General features: G+C 40.5%; 1 protein-coding gene across 4 annotated transcripts in view; it reads right to left on the minus strand.

The window, feature by feature from the left end:
* Positions 1-19,429, minus strand: part of LPAR1 (lysophosphatidic acid receptor 1) — a 78,366-nt gene that overhangs the window by 40,075 nt on the left and 18,862 nt on the right. For all 4 annotated transcript variants that reach the window (XM_030005243.2, XM_030005241.1, XM_030005244.2 and 1 more), the window contains exons 2-3: positions 13,367-13,535; positions 656-1,403 (exon numbers count right to left, since the gene is read on the minus strand). In XM_030005243.2, coding sequence (XP_029861103.1) covers positions 656-1,403; positions 13,367-13,426 — 808 coding nt within the window. In that variant the 5' untranslated portion in view covers positions 13,427-13,535. The remainder of the gene's footprint in view (positions 1-655; positions 1,404-13,366; positions 13,536-19,429) is intronic.

Here is a 19,429-nt window from a genome sequence, read left to right on the forward strand (position 1 = left end):
CCAAGCCCTGAAGCTGAGGCATCTCCTGAGCAGTGTGCTGAAGCACACCAGTGCCTTATGTGCTACTTTTCTGTATTAGCAAATTGGCAGATACTCAGATGTGCCAAAGATTGTAGACCTGAGTGAACTGTACATGCAGTCCTGCTTAACATGCAAACTCTTTTCATCAATAGCCTGTAGCCCCTCACTGTTCTCTAGACATGGGAGTACTGCCTGAATAAACACGACACCTTTTGGGTGGCAAAAAGGAGACAAGAGGTACTTCAGTGGAAGATTGAGCCTTCCCTGTACTATTTTAAGGAAGCAGCCATTTGGCATCTTCAAAGGCGAAAGGGCAAACATTGCACAGGATAGGCTGCTACAACAAGCTTTAAACCTGCATAGCTGCAAAAAACCACCACCTGACATCTCAAGGTCCTGGATTTTCATCAGTTTCATATTACAGGGCTGAGTGACCAAGTCTCTTATACCCACTTCCATAAACAAGCTTGATGATAGTCCCAACACCGTAACGAATGTGGGGGGGTTCTTATTGCCCCTACCTCTTCTAGTGTCTTCCAAATGCTGCTGACCTCCCAGAAGCTGGACCTGCATTACTGAAATCACCTGATAAGAAACAGAGGGGGAGAACAGGGGAGGCAAAGTAAGCACTTACCAAGCACAATGACTACAGTCTTCAGGAGGCTCATCATGGTGTCCCGATTCCTGCGGGGTCCAGAACTGTGTCTGGACATTCTCATAGTCCTTTGGCGGACATATCCAAAGATATGAGCATATAGGACCACCATGACTACAAAAGTGACCAGGTTGAAAATAGCCCAGAAGACCAGGTAGGAGTCACTGTAGAGCGGTGCCATGTTGGAGCAGTGAGTGATATCACAAATACAGTTCCATCCGACACTTGGTATGGCGCCCATGACAATGGCCATAGTCCAGATAACCACAATTACGACCACTACTCGCCGGTTGCTCATCCGAGTATGTAGCTGCATTCGGAAAACTGTAATGTGCCGCTCAATAGCAATGGCCAACAAATTGGCTACAGAGGCTGTCAGGCTAGTGTCAATGAGACCCTGACGGAGAAGCCAGGTGCTTACAGTCAATCTTCTAGTGTTGGGTCCTGTGTTGAACATTAAGTAAAAGTAGGCCAGCCCTGCAAAAAAGTCCGCAGCGGCTAAGTTGGCCATTAAGTAATAAATAGGGAAGTGGAATCGGCGGTTGACATAAATAGCCACCATAACCAAGAGGTTGGCCAGCATTATGAAGATGCAGACGGTAATCCCCAGTCCCATTACAAGCTTGCTGACAGTGTTCCATTCAGTGGCTAGATATTTTCCACTTCGGTTATAAAAGAAGGCAATGGTTTCATTGTAGTAGCACTGTGGTTCGCTCATGGCTGTGGACTGAAAGAAGAGGGGAAAAAAAAGAGAGAGAGAAAAAAAAGAATATCAGAACTGAAAACATATGATTGCCTCCATGGACAAGACATGCACAGAGAGCAGGGAGGGGGACAGGAAGGGAACATGCTTCAGAACAAATTTATTTTTTCAGACTAAATGGCATTCCACAACTTGCAAACAATTGCTCTGAGGAGTCTAGTAACAGCAACCAGATTAGAAACAATCAGAAATGATTCCATCCGCTCTGGGAGCTAGCATGATTTCTGACGCAGTTGTAAATTGCATAGCAAATGAGCATGTGGCCAAGCAGACCTGCTGAAAAATTCACTTAAAAAGAAGGGCATGCAATTTGTAATCAAGAAAAGTCAACTTTGTTACAGGACACCTTATTTATGTTACCAGTGCATAAAACTGTTGTTTGGCTGTAGCAGCATTACAAGAAGAGCTCCTCAAAAAGGAGGAGGAAAAGTGGATTACATTTCCCAGCACATTTTTACTCATTCAGGTCTTCATCAGGGGCATTCCTTCTTGTCCTGTCTTAAACTGGGAAGAACACCCTAAATTAAGCTCATCAATATGCTCTGAGACTGTGAATTTCCAGGGCCACAGGCTATGTCTTTCCATGAAGCATGAAGTGCATTTATAAAGACTAAAAGAAGCAGGCCACTGTATTTCTATAAGCATTCTTCTTTCTCCATCAGTCACATTTCTAAACAGGGTGTGAAATACATCATGCTTTTAAGTATAACTCATCTGAACTGGCTTATTCCAATTTGAAGTAGAAGGAGCGAGGCAAGAAATCAGAAAAGCAGTATTTGACTTAACTAGTGCTAAAAGCATCAAACCTTATTTCTTGCTTTAAGTATTGTTATGGCTATGTCAGGGAATACATGATTAATTTCCTTGCAGAGTACTCAGCTGAGCACAGCTATGGGGGCAACAAACAAGCCCCATACTCCACCAGAATGTAGAACTTTTGCATAAAACTGTTGGCTAACAAGAAAATGCTTAATGAATTTCCTTCCTCAGTTATAATCAATTACTCAAGGTGCAATTCCCAAAAGGCAAATCTTAGAAAAAGGAACCCCTCTAAATAACATCCTGGTTCCTTGTTTAGCATGGCTTAAACACAAGGATGTAAAAATAGTGATTAAAAAAACCAAACCAAGAAAGTCATGCCAAAAAAGTCTCTTCCTAAAGAGGCCCAGCTCTGACACTCTGCTCTTATGGCTGTGAAACTCTACTGACTAAACTTGAATTTTTACAAAAAGAGGAGCATTTTTAGGAAGAAACTGGGTAATAAGCCCTATCAAAGAACAGATCAACAACACTACAAGATGAGAATTTCTTCCCATTAAAACATGCAAACAAAACCCTATGTTTTGGACAGCTCCAGCCATTCTGCAGGAAATGCTACAGCTAACGTAATCTTCAAGTTGAAACCAAAAATATACAGAATTGAGAAACAGAATTAGTAACTGGACTCGAGTAAAAATAGTATCTGATAAAGATTTCCTTAGAATTACCCAAAGCTATTTCTGCTTCCTTTCATTTCCCTTTGTTTGTCAACACAATTAAACTAATTCCAGTAAAGCAATACACAAAACTTTCCACCTATATGCTTTACATGACATTTAGATTTATGTTAAAGAAAAATGTCTTTTTGGAATGATTTTACCTCCAACCTAAACATCGATCAGAAACATTTGCAGACCCAGGATAATAAAATGCTAGAGTAAATAGTATTTCTCAGCACAGTGACTATAAAATTTTTATTGTTCCTCTAGGATACATCAACTCTTAGGTTAGAAACCTTGCAGCCTTAATTATTTAAGAATTTTAAAAGTTCTCATGTAGGATCTCTCTGTTGCATAAAAAACCCCGATTTATAAGGAATACTTAACAAAGGGAGACCTAGCTACAAGACATCTGGCTTTAATTCTTTGGTTAAAGACCATGTGGTAATAACAGGTCAAGTATAGGAACCCTTGAGGGAGAGAGGAAGTCATACAAATGAATTAGTGGCCCTTATAAAAGCTTGCCAACATCTGCATTAATTATGTGAATGCCCTGTTTTTTTTCTCTCTGTAGGAATATCTGGATGCAGTCTTACAGTCTGAATTACAGAGGAGGTCAGGACTCCAGGATCTAGGGGACTTCTGCGATCCTGAAAAAATTCTCTCTTTGTCTATATATTTGTCGATCTAAATTTTTCTTTCAGATGGTTGCTGCCCATAGGTAACGATTCCTCCTCTACTGTTGTTCCTGTGGAGAGAGGCCAGCTACACCTGGCAGAACACATATTTTTAACTCAGATATTTAAAATGTGGTAAATGTCACTTTCTTCTTCTTTTTTTCTTTTCTTTTCTTTTTTTTTTTTGTGGCTTTGTTTTCACATGGGCTTAGAATGTGAATTATCCCCTGATTTTGTACTATTCTCCCCGGCCTTTTCACATGAATCTGAAACAAGATATGATAAAAAAATTTGTCTTATTCACAAAATGCGAAGCCAGGGCTGAATGTATGCAACGCACATAAAAGTATGTAAAACGCTACAGAGTCAGACTTGTTAAATTTAAAAGCATGAAAGAACTTGAGCAATCTCGGAGGAGTAGCATGAGGGTCACTGGCTTCTTCTCTCATTTTGAAGACACAGGAACAAAACGCTCTGTTCACAGATGGGATTTTGGAGAAGTTTTGTTTTTAGAGCGTGCTAATCTAAAACCTGGGATCTCCTTTAAAAGCGATCTTTTCAGTCCCTAAAGAAAGAAAAGCAGAAGAAGAGACAGTTTGATGACAAAAGTTGAAACAGGGGACTCCAGATGATCAGCTTTTTCAGATGCCAGCGTCTATCTTCCAGGAAGGCTTTGACCTCCAAGGTCACAAATATACAAATCCCAAGGCATTGCATTTACCCGTGACGCTGGTATCTGACTGGAAAGGCTCAAGCAGGAGGTCAATGCAACATACCGCTGAGTAATGAAAGTGTTAACATACCATAATGGCATATGCAAGCAGGCAGATCCATCCCCTCTCCTGCCCCTGCAGGAAAAGGGGCAGGGAAGTTTATATTTTAATTTCCTGAAGTTTCACTCAGTGTGTTTCATTGCCTGGGTAAGCCAGATGTGCAGTGCCCTGAGATTTACCTCATCCATTTAGTATATCTCAACAGAAGTTTAAAACAAACTGAGCTGCAAATTGCCCATGTTAACTAAACCTCTAGGACATATCTGTGTAGAAAAAGAAAACATCTCAATTATAAACCATAAAGAGAGATAAAGCAAAACAGAGTAATAGCAGACTAAAAGCAAAGCCTCCTCTAATCATGTGAGGTTGATCTAATACTCAAGACACAGTTGTCCCAAACCAGAGAACAAGAAAATCCTGAGTACATGGAGTTAAATCTCTTAATATCAAGAGACGTAGATAGAACCACAACACAGCACACACAGACCAGGAAATTTGGGACCAGGACTTAATAAGTAAAACTCACTCTGCTTCTACAGTCAACACCTAGTTGTCCCATGGCCATAACATCACCTTGGCACTGGCCTTCCAGCCACTATCTGCTATACTTGTCCTCTCGGCTCCTCTCCTCTGGTGGTACGGTGCCATGCCACTGGGGTGGCAGTGGGGAGACTGGGAAGAAGAGCCCCTGTCAGCAACTTTCCCGTGCTTTCTGCTTGATTCATCTTGCTGCTGCCCCACCTCTCCATCGCAGCTTAAAGAGTGGCATGAGGATTTGGATCCAAGGCATGCAGCAGATTGCTCATGGGATGTCCTTGGGTGAGAAGACCGTTACCCTCTTCCCCTCTCGGGGAAGATACCGGAGCAGAGAAGGCGCTGGCTGCCTGGAGCAGGAAGGTGAGAGGGGATCTCTGGATCTTGCCAGCTCAGTGGTGAGTGACAGCCCACCTGGTGAGGGCTGTGCATGAAGAGATGCTTAGGGTAGAAAACAAACACCAAGAAGTTTTCAAACACTGCTGATTGATACTGTCTAAATGAAGCATTAGTTAGCACAAGGTGCCTGAGGGACAAACGATCAGTTTACAAACCCCACTGCAACCCGAGAGTTTGCGGAGTTCCTCAGTCCACCTAGCAAAAAAAATGAAAAAGAAAAAAACAAGAGGACAGCCACCCCCACCCCAGCATGCATGGGTGCATTTATTTCTTGCCGAGAGAAACAGAGCTGAACATTCTTAGAATACTAAGGTCTGACTTTTACAGAGCTTTTAAAACTTGGAAGCCACAAAAATGATTCCATACCCAAGAAAACTCTTAAAAATATTTTAACCCTAAGCTCTCCAAACGCAGTCTGCTCCTCTCTTTTTTCTTTTTACTGAATTAACCTCAACATGCTGCTGTTTTCTTACCCAGAACAGAGGGGAGATGAAAAGCAATTTATTTGGCAAGGAAGTCTGGGGAAGATGACAATTTTGCATACAATGAAATGCCAAGTACAAGCCAGAGACCTCGATTTTGCAGAAGTCATGCAACTTGCATGCAGTCTCCTTGAAGTTTGAGAGACTCTGAAGAGACACATTCTATACAGGACGAGCTTTTAATTCTGAGGTAGCTACCCTTGGATGCCCAAAATAATATTTAGCATTCTCAGTGCTGCCCAGAAATCCAGAAAACATTTCAGAGGAAATGCAGAATTGGGAATGGTAGAATAGGACTCCAAAACAGCAATAAGTGTCTTACAGCTTTACATTTAGTGCAGCAGCGAGTGGAAAACCAGTAGCAGTGCTTTCAGTTTAGGTAAAATACTCTGAAGTTTACCAACATATCAGGAAGGCTACAGCTGAAAAACTTTGGGGAACTGCCAACTTCACAATCCTCAAATAAAGGTATCAATTAAGAATATCTTTAAAATAAGCATAAGCAAGTAAGTATAAGAATAATTGAATCAATATGTAAATACTTTCTCAACCCACAGCTGCAAAACCATGGGTTTTATGAAAGTAAAGTTGTAACAGATGAGAAAAAAATTCCAATTTGCAACAAAAATTTCTCCATTACCGAATGAAAAGCACAAACTATTGTTCAAACTGCAGAATTCAAAAGGAACAAGAGGTTTAAAAATAAAGGGGAAAAGACAGTGTTTCCTTTAAAGATGAAAGTAGAAGTTAAGAAGGCATTTACCCAAAATTTAAGTCAAAAAATCAAAAAGTCTCCAGACAAGGGTCCTGATTCATTATAGCCTTATGTCTACTGTGCCTTATGTACAGATATAATTTCATCTGCACAATGGAAGTATGAAACCCTACCACCATGATACAACAGCTCCTCACATACCCTTTTCATAATTGCACCTCCCAAAGTAATTGTTCAATGGACTTAAAGAAAAACTTGTATGATAAGATGCGGTGGTTCAGTCACAGCAGGCTAGTTCTTCATTTCACTATACTCATTTTTCCCTTCACATAGCTGAAAAGGAGGAAATGAATCTCTTTGCAAGGGGACCCCTTTAACTCTGCTATGACATGATAAGGCATAAAGTTACTTATGGATCATGTGGCAATAGCTAGCATATCCAGTAATTTTTAGGATGCTTTTGTAGTAGACTGTATTACTAAGGAGTCTCAGAGCTAACAAATGTCCCAGCTACTAGAAACTGAACTGAGAAGCTCTCTGTATGCTACAGTTTATACCTGAAAAGGGTAACCCAACATACCTACTCAGTGTACCAAAGAGACCCAGTCACCAGCAACCCTGGAAAAAGAAGCAGTTTTACTCCTGGAAGGTATAATCCACAAGTGATACAGATCCTGTTGGAAACTATGATTATGACCTCCACAGACTGACTATAAAACCAGGGAGGGTATTGACCTTCCTTAGTGCTTATTCACTGTCGACTACTACAAAAGCAAGTTCAAAAATAACTTCTGTGGGCTAAAAAAGGAATGGGTGAGAGCAGAAAGTCCAGCTAACTCTAAAAATGCCTTTCTTCTGGAAGATGCCAGGGTTGCTAACTGTCAGGTCTGAAATACCCTGACTTGGCCCTACAGCTTTTCAGGATAGATAAATCAGGAGCCATGCAATTCACTACTGAAATACAAGAGCGTTAGTGAAGAGCAGTGATGGTCAGGAGAATATTGAGCTGGCCAACAGGGGCCCAGATTGCCAGCTCTGTGGTTTCAACTTCTTGCACTTTCTACTGCTGCAGAAAGGAAGCGTGCACACACACATGCACACACACATGAAGTCTCTTTCACTACAGAATTCTGCAAGCAAAAGAGATTTAGGAAATTAAAAAGCTAGAGGAATTGGAAAAAAACATCCAAAAGACAGAGAGTGAACTCATCCCTCCAGCAACCTATCCAATAATTCAGACACTGCTGTATTGTTGCTGTTTTTCCACAGATCCAACATTTTCAGATGAGCTGCATGCCTCGCAAGCACTGCCTACATGTTCTGATGAATGTTTTCCAGTTGAGAAAGAAATAAAGACTGTTTGAATCAGGGGATGGTTCTACATCACCACATCCCCCCCCTTACATTGCTAGGATGGCTTAAACACTTTGATTGCTAAAGATTTGTTCCTAGACCACACAACACTTCTCTGCTGCCCCATCTCTGGCTTCCAAGCTCCTCTCAAACGGAGGCCACAACTACTGCAACGTGGAGGTATTGCAAAAATAAGCTAATTGGCTTTGCCACTAGGAGAGACATGATCAGGCATGTTGAGCCCAAATTGGGTAGCTGAGCCCAAATGTCCCATACAGAGTACAGAAAGGGTTTCTGCAAAGCTCTTCAAAATTAATTTTCTTCTGGGTGAGCTTTCACAACAAGCTAAGCTTCACAAACATTAGTCAAACACAGGTATAGGCTCAACACCTCCTGGCTTTGCGGGAGACAGGAAGGCAATTATATTCTATCATCTAATTTACTGATTGAAATATGCCACCTCTTAAGCTTTCAAAAAAAAAAAAATATCTGTGTCATGATGCAGACTAGGCTTCTCCACTATCTCGCCCAGTTTCGTCCCCAGTTGCCTACCTGCCTTATCCTCAACCTGAACACCGTAGCCAGACACCTGACCTGCTGTGAGTCCCTGAAGGCTGCTGTGCAGGATGAGTGCAGTACAGGACAGACCTTCCCCAAAGACGTCAGCCCTGGGGAGACCTTCCTGGAAACAAATGTAGCATGCAGTCCCCTATCTGTGTCACTTTAGAAGTCATCAGAGTGGAAGAAACAAGAGGAAAAAAAATAATCTGCACCTCTAACATCCCAAGTGAGTTTCCATGTGTAATTAATTACAACATGCATCCTTTGGGCCCAGTTTGGTGCTCAGTGAGCCAAGCTGGGAATTAATTCTTGGGTCCAGCAGCTGAAAGACTGGACTTTTATGCTGAAAAAATGCTGTAGGCTATTGGGGCTACTTCCACCTCCAGGGCACACCTTCCACCACTCCTCACCAAGAAAACCAGCAAAGTGAGCACTTGGGAGAGTTTAGTCTACAAGCAAAATGCTTATGTAAAACTCTGTTAATGAGAGTAGCGAATTTCATTTTGGGCTGGAAATAGAGATTTCCAAATGGTAATAAGAAGACTATCCTGTGTTTACCATGGCAAGTACATTTTTTTCTCAAAATATACATCAGACAGTTTGGTTTTCTTTTGCTTTGATGCACTGCTTTGTGAAATATATAAACAGAATACAGAAAAATCTTTCTCTCTCAGGGGCCTGGCAACAATGGGTTCTCTATCAGTAACTTGTTCCTACAGTACTGAGCAGCTGCCTATAAGGCAGTATTGGTCTACTTTGAACAAAACGGAGATGTATTTTGAACCCCTGGGAATCTCATCTAGTATAAGAATTAAAAAAAAAAGCATACTGGCATTTAAGCTTCCCCTGTGATGCCTGGATATACTGCTAATCACAAACCGTTTCTTCCAGTCTCACCATTTCCTTTTGTTCTCGTTTACCTTATTTACCAGCACCAGAGGTCTGTTTTGGTAAAGAGGTTAATTTGTTTACTCACCTAGAAGGGGAAAAAAAAAAAAAAAAATCCACGCATTTCATGGCTGCAGAAATTTGGGCACCAAATCCAAAATGCAAATTGTATTGGGCTTTGTTGGGGAAAAGGGTTACAACAGCTGTGCCACCCCACAGGAGTCTGTTCTGAAGCATGATTATAAAGAGGAAAAAGGTACTGAGGATGACCATTCTGTGGCAAGAATAGTTTAAATCTCTTCCACTCTAATTCAAACAAAAAGAAGGGAAAATAGAGAAGTATTCACTGGCACAGATAGGGAGAAGTGTTTTTTGGCTCTGGTAACCACATGGCCGTGAAAGGCCACTATAATGGAAACTGCTCTGGATTTCTCTTTGGAACAGCTGCAAGGCAGTTACTTAAATGTACTCATTTACTTCTAGTATTTGGCTGGTAGGATCCACTGCTGGCAAAAGCAGAAAGAGAATGATGAATTTTTGTTGTTTTCTTGTTTTAAGCATTTCTGAAGCACTGTTGGAAGTCCCTGGTTCATTAAGCAACTGGAGCTCAAATCATTTCTTCTTCAAAGCTTTTACTGCAGAATTCATCTCATGCCATTCACAAAGAGAGAAGATACTAATCACTCCACAGAGTACATTAATCAGTTTAGATCACCACTTGTTATGTTTCCTTTTTGCAAACAGTAAAGCCCTCTGGGACAGTAAATGCTTCTTACAGAATTATTTAACTTTCTGCTTACTGCATTATCAGACTAATCAGGTTTCTATTATATAATTTTGCTTATAGCTGAGGTGTGAAGTTGTCACACGTACCACAAAATATCCCCAATTTAAAAGTAAAAAAATTCTGTTACATTTTGTTTCTCTCTCTTTAAGAGCAGAATGGCTTATCTAATCTGAAATCACTAGATTCTGCACTACAGTAAAACCCCATCGCCAAAAACTCAAAGCATATTCTGGAATTTTTCTTCATTTCACTGACGACTTTGACATATTGTGAATGGTATTCCAGAACTATTTTCTATTCCAGATTTCAGCTATGGATAGCTGAACTACCCTGAAACTTTACTTATCCTTCACATTTAAACATGACCAAGATGCCTTAAGTCTGTGCTCTTAATCACCACTTCTTACATCTGGTAACAGGATGCTGAGGGGGAAAGAAGATGGGAGCAGAGAGCTTTGGACAGGTCAGTGTACAGGGAGGGTATGAAAAGACATGACTGTGGAAAATGTGTTGCTTCACTAGAGGGTTGAAGAGAGCACCAAAATCAGTTTCCATGTTGACACACTAGCAATAAGAATATTTCGAAAGAGTAACAACAATTTCATACCTGGTATCAAGAAGTGACTTTCAAAAACTTTTTCAAAATGTGAATCTTTTGTTACCTGACTCAGAAGACAAATCTTGAGAAAGATACCATTTGCAATTAAATTAGCAGGAACTTCCCTCATTGTGGTGCTACCACAAGCATCTGTAGGATTCAAGCCCAAGCGAAAACCTGACAGGGTGGGCTTCAGATTGCAAAAGATCCTGCTGAGGTCTCTGGGATTCTCCCCTGTGGTAAATAAGGATCTATTCTTGTTTGCCATGTGCAGTTAAAGGACTGATGATAGGCAGAGGAATATTTATTACTGAGATGTATACACGTATGTACATACACATACATGTGTATACAAAATAGATAATTCTAAGACTAATTTGACGAAATATGAAGGAAACCAACTATCCTGGCAATGCTAAAGGAAAGCTTAAAGATAAAAAAAAAGATTCAAGATAAAGAAAGTTTAAAGTAAGGTAGCAAAACACTTCCTTTTGTAACTGAGATGCCATCTAGCTCATGCAGAAGGCATGCAAGGTTACTTCCAAGTTTAAAAAAAATTGCTTCCTTAAAACATCAGTCTCTAAATGTCTTCTGCAGCACACTGTGGCATCCGCTCAGTTTTAAAAGGCAAAATAATGTCCTCCAGAAAAAAAAAAGTATTTTAATGAATATAGTTTTCTAAACTATATCCAAAATTCATTTGTATGTCAACACAAATGTGAAAGGGAAGCCCATGCAGTCCCAGTCTGAAAAGCGCTTTACTTCAATACTTCCATCTAACGAGTTGTCTCTTTAGCTACGTGTCTCACTATGTTCTTGCCTGTTAAAAAGCTCTTCCTTAACCTCAGAAACATACACATGGCTCCCAGCTGACTGTTTGGAGCTGTTACTCCTTTACATAGGATTCAAGACTTATATTAACCATCAGACCCACAATGGTTTACTGAAATCTGTGAGAATTCATGCATGCATTTAAGTCTGCCCATATGGATATCAAATTTGAGTCCGTTTTTACAACATGAGGTTGAGACAATGATATTTTTCTACCATCATCTCCCACACTGAGATACCAGTCTTTCCTTTGCTTCCTGTTGCCACTTCTTTTTAGCTCCCAAGTCAAATCTCATTGAAGCACAGTCTCTAAAACCCAAGTGTGGAGGAAGAGCGGTCTGGATTACCAGTCAATGACCAGAATCATCCATTTATCTCTAGTCTTTGGTCTAGTGATGCAAGTCCAGGGCAGGATTTATTCAGCAGAAAGTCCCTGCAGACACAGGACATGTATATTTGTTTGTGTGTTAAGTACAACAGAATGGTGACTATGCTGATCAAGTCCTTGACAAGCAATAGCTTTTCTTCCACCCATTCTTGCACCACAGTTGACCCTATTTTCCCTTTGAGAAGGCATTTATCCTGAAGAGCAATCATTAGATACACAAATTTTTTATACCTAAAGAAGGCTCTGAAGAGAGAAACCATGGAGGCAGAGGTACAAATGCCTTTCAGAACATGCCGGGAAATGGCCTGGGGGAGCCTTTCTCCAGAAAGGGAGAACAGTCTGGCAGCAGCCAGGCAGCCTGGGACACAACCATACAACATCCAACTCCTAGCAGGTATTCTATCCTGCTGTAAAGACACAAAATCCTTCTCTGACCCTAACAGGGACAGAGACTTGAAAAACAACAAAAATACTTCTAAAATATACTAGTTCTCCATTTGAAACACAGGAGGAAGAGGAGCACAAAGAAGTTTCTCCAAAGCAGATTTTGGATTCAGCTCATTTCACATCACCACCCATTAGTGGACATGTTTTTTGTAACTTCACAGAGTCCAGGGATCTCTGAACTACTGCACTTCTCAGTGCATATTGCTAAGAGGTGTAGTCTCCTGAGCCAAAGAATCTCCAGCAAATGACAACAACGAAGAAGCAAAATAAACATTAGATCTCAAATTTTCCGACATCTACCTTAACCAGTTGTGGTGCCCTCTTCAGCAAAATACACATCCTTAGAAGCTTTAAGTTGTAACAGACACTTGGGTCTCTATGAAGTCAAAGGAACTTCAAAAATGCTTTTCTGAGATGAAATCTTGACTGTTATTAACACCTACTTTTCTGTTTGTAGTATTTACTTCACCAGAAAACACAAGTACTTGGTGTTCAGTACACAGAGCTGGAGAAATCACTTAGGTATTTATAAATATCAAGTCTGAAACATGCTCTTTGATTCATGAAAGCAAGATTAGTGTGTCAGTAATTTTAAGTATGTTATCAATTTTATTGCTGCTTTTGGCTTAAAAACTTTAGCTTTTCTAATAAGAACACTGAACCTGAAATTTCCTGCGGTATTATTGCAACTGAACCACATTATGACCTTCTTCTACTTTGTATTAATTATGCACAGTAAAAATCAAACCATAGTGCAGGGATCACCTACATGGAGTCAATAAAGATTGTATTTTGCCATATATTTTCTTCTACAAATAGTAGTATAACACAGGAATATCATATGTCAAAGTATAACAACACTCTTAGCAAATTATGAGAGTCTTTAATACAATACTTCAGGAAAAGTTCCCTCGATGACTCAGAAGTGAGACAGGAGAAAAAGCTAGGATTCAATGAGGAAGTAAGAAAGAGGTTCAGTCAGTTCAGCTGTCAGACTTCCATCGTGGTCCACTCACCTCAATCACTTCAGGTTGGGACATCATGGAGGACGGCACCAAATCAGTGGGGATATCCATGGTAGCTCAAAATGTCCCTGCTGTCCTTGCACCCTTCCTCTGCACCCACAGACCCTTGGCAGGAACACAGAAGCACTTCCTCAGACCCTAGTCATGCTGTCATTTGCTCCTAGTAGGAAGGAAAAAAATAATTGTTGAGAATACACAAGAGAACTGGGTATGCAGTCAACACCCAAGCCCCTCAGCTGCTGCAAAACCAGCCTGTGAGTTTGCACAACAGAACTTGCTTACATGACCATTCACAACAGGTTTGCAGGAGAAGTTTCAACGAGCACATTGGAATTTGGTCCAGAACAGCAAAACAATTCACTTGATCGCACAAACCAGAATTCACACAAACTGAATACAGTCAGAAGGCTAATGCACAGACCATGTACACATTTGCAAGAAAAGATGGTCACCTACAGAGCACTGGAATCATGTTAACATTTCGGGGTTGGGTTTTTTTTTGGTTTTTTTTGTTTTTCCTCACACCAAATTAAAAAAAAAAAAAAAAGCCCTCACAGGAGATTACTTGTAGAATTACTTGCTGGAATTTAGGATACATTTAATTCCTCAACATCTATTGTTTACAGTTCCATGATCACATGAACTTTTCTTCTGTGTTATGAAAAATAACTTAAATATTATGACATCCTTAGCCTTAATTTATTTTAACCGTATTTACTATTTTGCCAGATAGGCACAGATTTGCTGTCAGTGAATATACTGAATTGTTGTGTAAAGTTTGATCAGATGATCCAACAGAATGAACTTATTTCCATAACTATCATGTTTAGCAAGGTTAGATCAGCTTCTGCATATGTTCCTATTCTTTTGTGCAAAGAAAACCGAACAAAAGGGGAGAAAACTGTAAATGGCCAAGAAATTAATCCCATTTAAAAATTCCGGACTAAGGCTACTTCAGTTTTTTTCCCTCAATCAGCTCAGACATATACCACACAACCCACAAATTAGCCACCAGAGAAAGGATTTTGGAGAGACACCTACCACTCTCTGTATCTACCACTTCCTATTCTGCAAGTCACAGCGGAAAACCACTCATACTAAGTGTATTCAGGATCCAACAAACATACCAAAAATGACCCCAAACCTAACTGGTATTTTTCAAGCTGAGACCATGGTGTCGTCATACAGACAATACTAGTAACTTTCCTGGCCACTGGTTCATTTTTTCAAAGGCAACACTTACTTACCAAGCCAAGAAAGAACAGATAAGTGCTGTAGGAAAGTTGCACTCCAGATGCTTTCCTGAGTCAGTTATGCCGCCTTTTTTTTTTTTTTTTTTTTGTCTTGTTCATTTAGACTCAGTCTTTGCACACCACTGTGGAAATTATTCCTCCTTCTTAAAAAGCATCATCCTGAAATGCCTGCTTCACATTTCAACACATCCCCACATGCCTTACGTCACATGTAGCTGTCTCATCTTCCAAGCCGTAGGATCACTTTTTCCATCTTTATATAGCTTTCCAGTGACCCCTATTCTTTCCTACTCATTTCTTGCTAGTAACCTTTCATTCTTTCCACTCCTTGCTCCAAATTTCTACTACTATACTCATGGAGAGGGCAGAAAATGGAGATTAGCATTCCTCCAAGAAAGCCTTCACTGAAGTCAAAGAACCTAGATAGACATCCTTCAGGCTTCCTGTTTTCTTTTCGAAAACAGTTTTGTCTGTTTTCTGAAATTCACTAATTTTTCCACTGTGCATGACAGATGAAGGAAACAAATAGCATCAACCTGAAACTACTGCTCTTCTGATTTAGGGAAGCTTTGCTATTTGACCAAGAAGAGATTGAATTTCAGTAAAACTCCATCAACAGCCTCAAGATCCTCAACCAGCACATTTCATCACTGTCTTGTGAGCTGTCACAAATGTAACTTAAATAAGACCTCAGAAGACCTTTGTTTCTGTTCTTCTCAAAACACGCTTAAGTACAGCAGCTCATTATTAGTTTCTTTTAAAATTTATTCTCTTAATCCTGAAATGCTGCTGTTTTTGGATAATGAAGATGGGGAACAGATGAAGCAGCCTTTACGGAACACAATCTAGACAAAAACCAGAGGTATGCTTAGAATCCTGTTTTCCACATATAAAAAGGAGAGAAAACAATCATTTTTACTAGGGAGCATCACAGAAAAGAAGAGAAAAACTAAAGAAAAAAAAAATCTTCAGTCTGTCCAGCCTTTAGCTAGCTCTGTGTACTCCAGGTAGAACATAAATGTCAGAAAAACCTTAACCCCATAAAATTCAATGAGCACTTCAATGCAGATGAGAGAAATATGCCTGTAGTCATTTTTCACCACCTTCCAAGAAATAGAAAACACAGGATTAGTAAGAAATTCCTAAGCCTACAACCATTTCACATTTCCCCTTCTGCACCTAGCTGCATTCTCATTGCTTGTACTGCGCTGGTCCCTCAGTTTGGCTAGGAAAAGGAAGGCTCTTCTTCACACACCTTGTTTCTCAACTTCCTGAGCACGGCATACACACAATGATTAAGACTTTCTGCTAATTAGGCTCCTAAAAGCGTTCCAGCTGAAAACAGGTTAGACTTTACAAAAGGACTCTCCCCGCGATCCCAACCCGCCTCGTCTTCTTCAGCAATAACAAAGCACGGAGGGGACTGTGCTTTCACAGCAGTGCAAAAACAGGCTGACTGCATCCAAGCAAACAAAGGTGGCTCCTAACTTGATACCCGTGTGAGTTCAGGGTGCAGCCCCATGTTTTTCAAGAACTGCAAATAAAGGGAACAGGATCCTCAAATGAACTTCGCTAAAGGGCACTATGACAGAAAATGTAATCTCTACTAAAAAGAAAGTCTGAAACACAAAAGCACAGGAGTGGCTTCTTACTAATGAGATTTTGATGGCTTGCTGCACTACAAAGCGTTGAAAAAAATACCCAAATTTGGAAGCAGATTCACACATATAATTCCCAAACACTGGAACTGCAGGTGTCACAAGCGAATACCACTCTACGTACTCTTCTCTTGATAGACACTGCTGTCTTTCAGACTGCATCTAGAGGACTGCAAAGTGGGGAAACACGTTGGATCTGTATTTAAAATTTGTAAAATGAAGATCACAGAATTTCTTATCCTCTGTGAAGGTGACTCATCTCTAAGAAATTATGTTTCACCATAAACTACAACATTTAGATAGTCATTTATGGCAACACATTGAGTTTTTGGTTAACGGAGGAAAAATAATAATCAGCTGATGCTCAGCAGAGTAGCGTGTATCTAACACACAGAGCAGGAATGCCTGCCTCCCCACCAAACAACACATACTGCTCTCCGACATGCTATGATTAAGCATCATGATTTCTAGATCAGCTGTCCGAGACCACAAAAGAGGAACCATGCAGTTTTGTCATTACTTGGAGTAGTTAGGAGAAATGCAATCATGCATCACAAAAACATCATCTTGAAGGAACTGCTTCCGGAAAATCCACTACAATGACAAAGATTATTACCCTTATTTCTCCCCAGTTTCTTGTGCAGTACATCATGACCTGCAATTTAGGAGTAATATGGCAATACCAACAACTTCTGCATCACTGTGGATCTCACCTGGGCCAACAAATACACAGTGCCTCTGCTAGAGTAAGGTGCTGAGACTGACAGGCTAATTGGGTTTTCACAATCTGTGGCTGTCTCTTGTGTCAGACAATTTCAGGTGTCCTGCATTGTTACCGCCTTTCAGCTTTGGTTTCCTGCACCCCTACCAGAGCATCTTTTGGTACCACAGCTTGACTTCACAGGCTTCAAGTTTCTGTATTACATGACTGAAGATGCTGATTTGGTATGACCTTGAAGCTGTTAAATGTGACTTAGCTAAACAAAGCTCCCTGCACACCTCTAGTGAATAAAGGCCTAACTTACGGTTTCTCAGAGGACAGTTTTAAGTCCTAATTGATCCCAGATGGATAGAACCCATAAACCCATCAAGGGAAATAAAACATTCGAACAACATGTAAAAAGGTGAAAGAGTAATAAAAAGATCTCACATAAGGGTCCCACTTCCCGATGTCACTTCAGAGACATTCCAGATTTCATGTGGCATCTGAAATCTTCCCATCCAAAAGTAATCGTTTGGCATCACTCACCTCTGGCAGCCTCCTTCACTAAACAACTGCTGCCTGTAAGCATTACTTTGTTCAACACACAAATAAAAGCATGACCCCACCATGGCAGCCTTGCAAAGCAAAAAGGCAAGCAATCACCATCCAGGGAAGAGCAACAGCAATGACTTGACCTGCCTACCACTTCATTTTACCACTTGTTAAAGTGATGGTGATAACATGAATTTTTAGGTACCTACTATGGACTCAGTTTTTCTGCTCTCCAGTAACCACTTGGTTAATAAATGAACAACTACAGATAAACTTTCTAGCACATAAGAAAATAAACATGAAAGGCAGAAAAATTTGTTTCAATTTCATGCTGCTAAGAAAAGAGAAGAGGCCTTCCTGTTACTCCTTCCTTTACCATAGAGACTGCTAGGAACTATTGCAACAATTTGGATTTTCTTTTGCAAGTTACAGAGCACTAGATCTTCTTCCTAACAGAAAGATATTAACTCTTCTGAGTCCTTACATTATTTTAAGAAAAGCCTTCACCACCTCTGATATTGTCACTTTGAACAGTAGATGTACAGATTCACTTACACAAATGCAATTCACTAGCTTAAAAGTGGTCTGAAAAAGTTATTCAATAGCGACTCTTCAAACATTGAAACTTCTCTTGACATATACTTTAAAGCAATTAATAAAAAACCCCTAAAAACCCCCAGGATGTGTCAACGTGATTTCGTAGGTGAGCAGAGGTACCTGTAACTGTGAAACGATAGTCTCAGCAGACTGGCAAAGGGCAAACCACACCACAGAAATGCAGATAAGAAGCTCTTGGTCTCCCTGAAATTGCAAGATGATTCAAACTCTGATGTCAGTATTGACTGGGGAAAAGCCACATGCCAGTTCCCTGTCCTGTCACCTCAGGACCTTCCTCCTCTTTCCTCGCATGGCATGTCTGGACTGCTGTTTCTGCAAAAGTCTTGTTTTGTATCAGGGACCAGAGTGCTGAATTTTGAAGTGAGTTTGGTACGTGGTGTACTATGACAAATAAATGTGCAGAATGAGCTGCATTAGGCTCATGAAACTTTACTGGATGACCTGCCAAAGCATAAGAACAAGCTGAACTAATTCAAGTGGTTATGACCTCTACAATGCATATTTCCTCTCAGTTCTACCCTCTCTACTTGTTCCAGGGTATGTTCTGCCTGAAATGAAGATAACATTCTGTGCCCTGTGTTAACTTGCTCAGCAATGAAGAGAGCTGCAATAAGTTAATAGCTGTGATTCAGTATTGGGCGAAAGAAGCAGAAAAGAAATAAAAGAGATTTCCAGACAGATGGTGTGGCCCATTGTTGTACTCTTGCCTTAGAAGTCCTTCTGAACAACCGCAACAAGTCTTTTCCCACTTAGTAGGAGTCTTTCCCTACTGACTCCCCATCAAATTTCTGATGTCTCAGAAAACAGACATTCCCATCTATTGCCTCAGCAGATGCATCAATACAGTTTAGAAAATAACACAAAATTAACTGTCCCTGTGTTGTGGTTTAACCCCAGCCAGCAACTAAACACCACACAGCCGCTCACTCACTCCCCCCCGCCAGTGGGATGGAGGAGAAAATCGGGAAGAGAAGTAAAACTTGTGGGTTGAGATAAGAATGGTTTAACAGAATATAAAAAGAAGAAACTAATAATGATAATGATAACACTAATAAAGTGACAGCAGTAGTGACAAAAACATTGGAATATACAAATGATGCACAATGCAATTGCTCACCACCCAGTGATTGACACTCAGTTAGTACCCGAGCAGCGATCCCCACCCCCTCTCTCTCCCCAGTTTATATACTGGGCATGAGATCACATGGTATGGAATACCCCTTTGGCCACTTTGGGTCAGCTGCCCTGGCTGTGTCCCATTCCAACTTCT

This window comes from Aquila chrysaetos, chromosome Z (genome assembly GCF_900496995.4).
Source record: "Aquila chrysaetos chrysaetos chromosome Z, bAquChr1.4, whole genome shotgun sequence".
Classification (NCBI taxonomy): Eukaryota; Metazoa; Chordata; class Aves; order Accipitriformes; family Accipitridae; genus Aquila; species Aquila chrysaetos.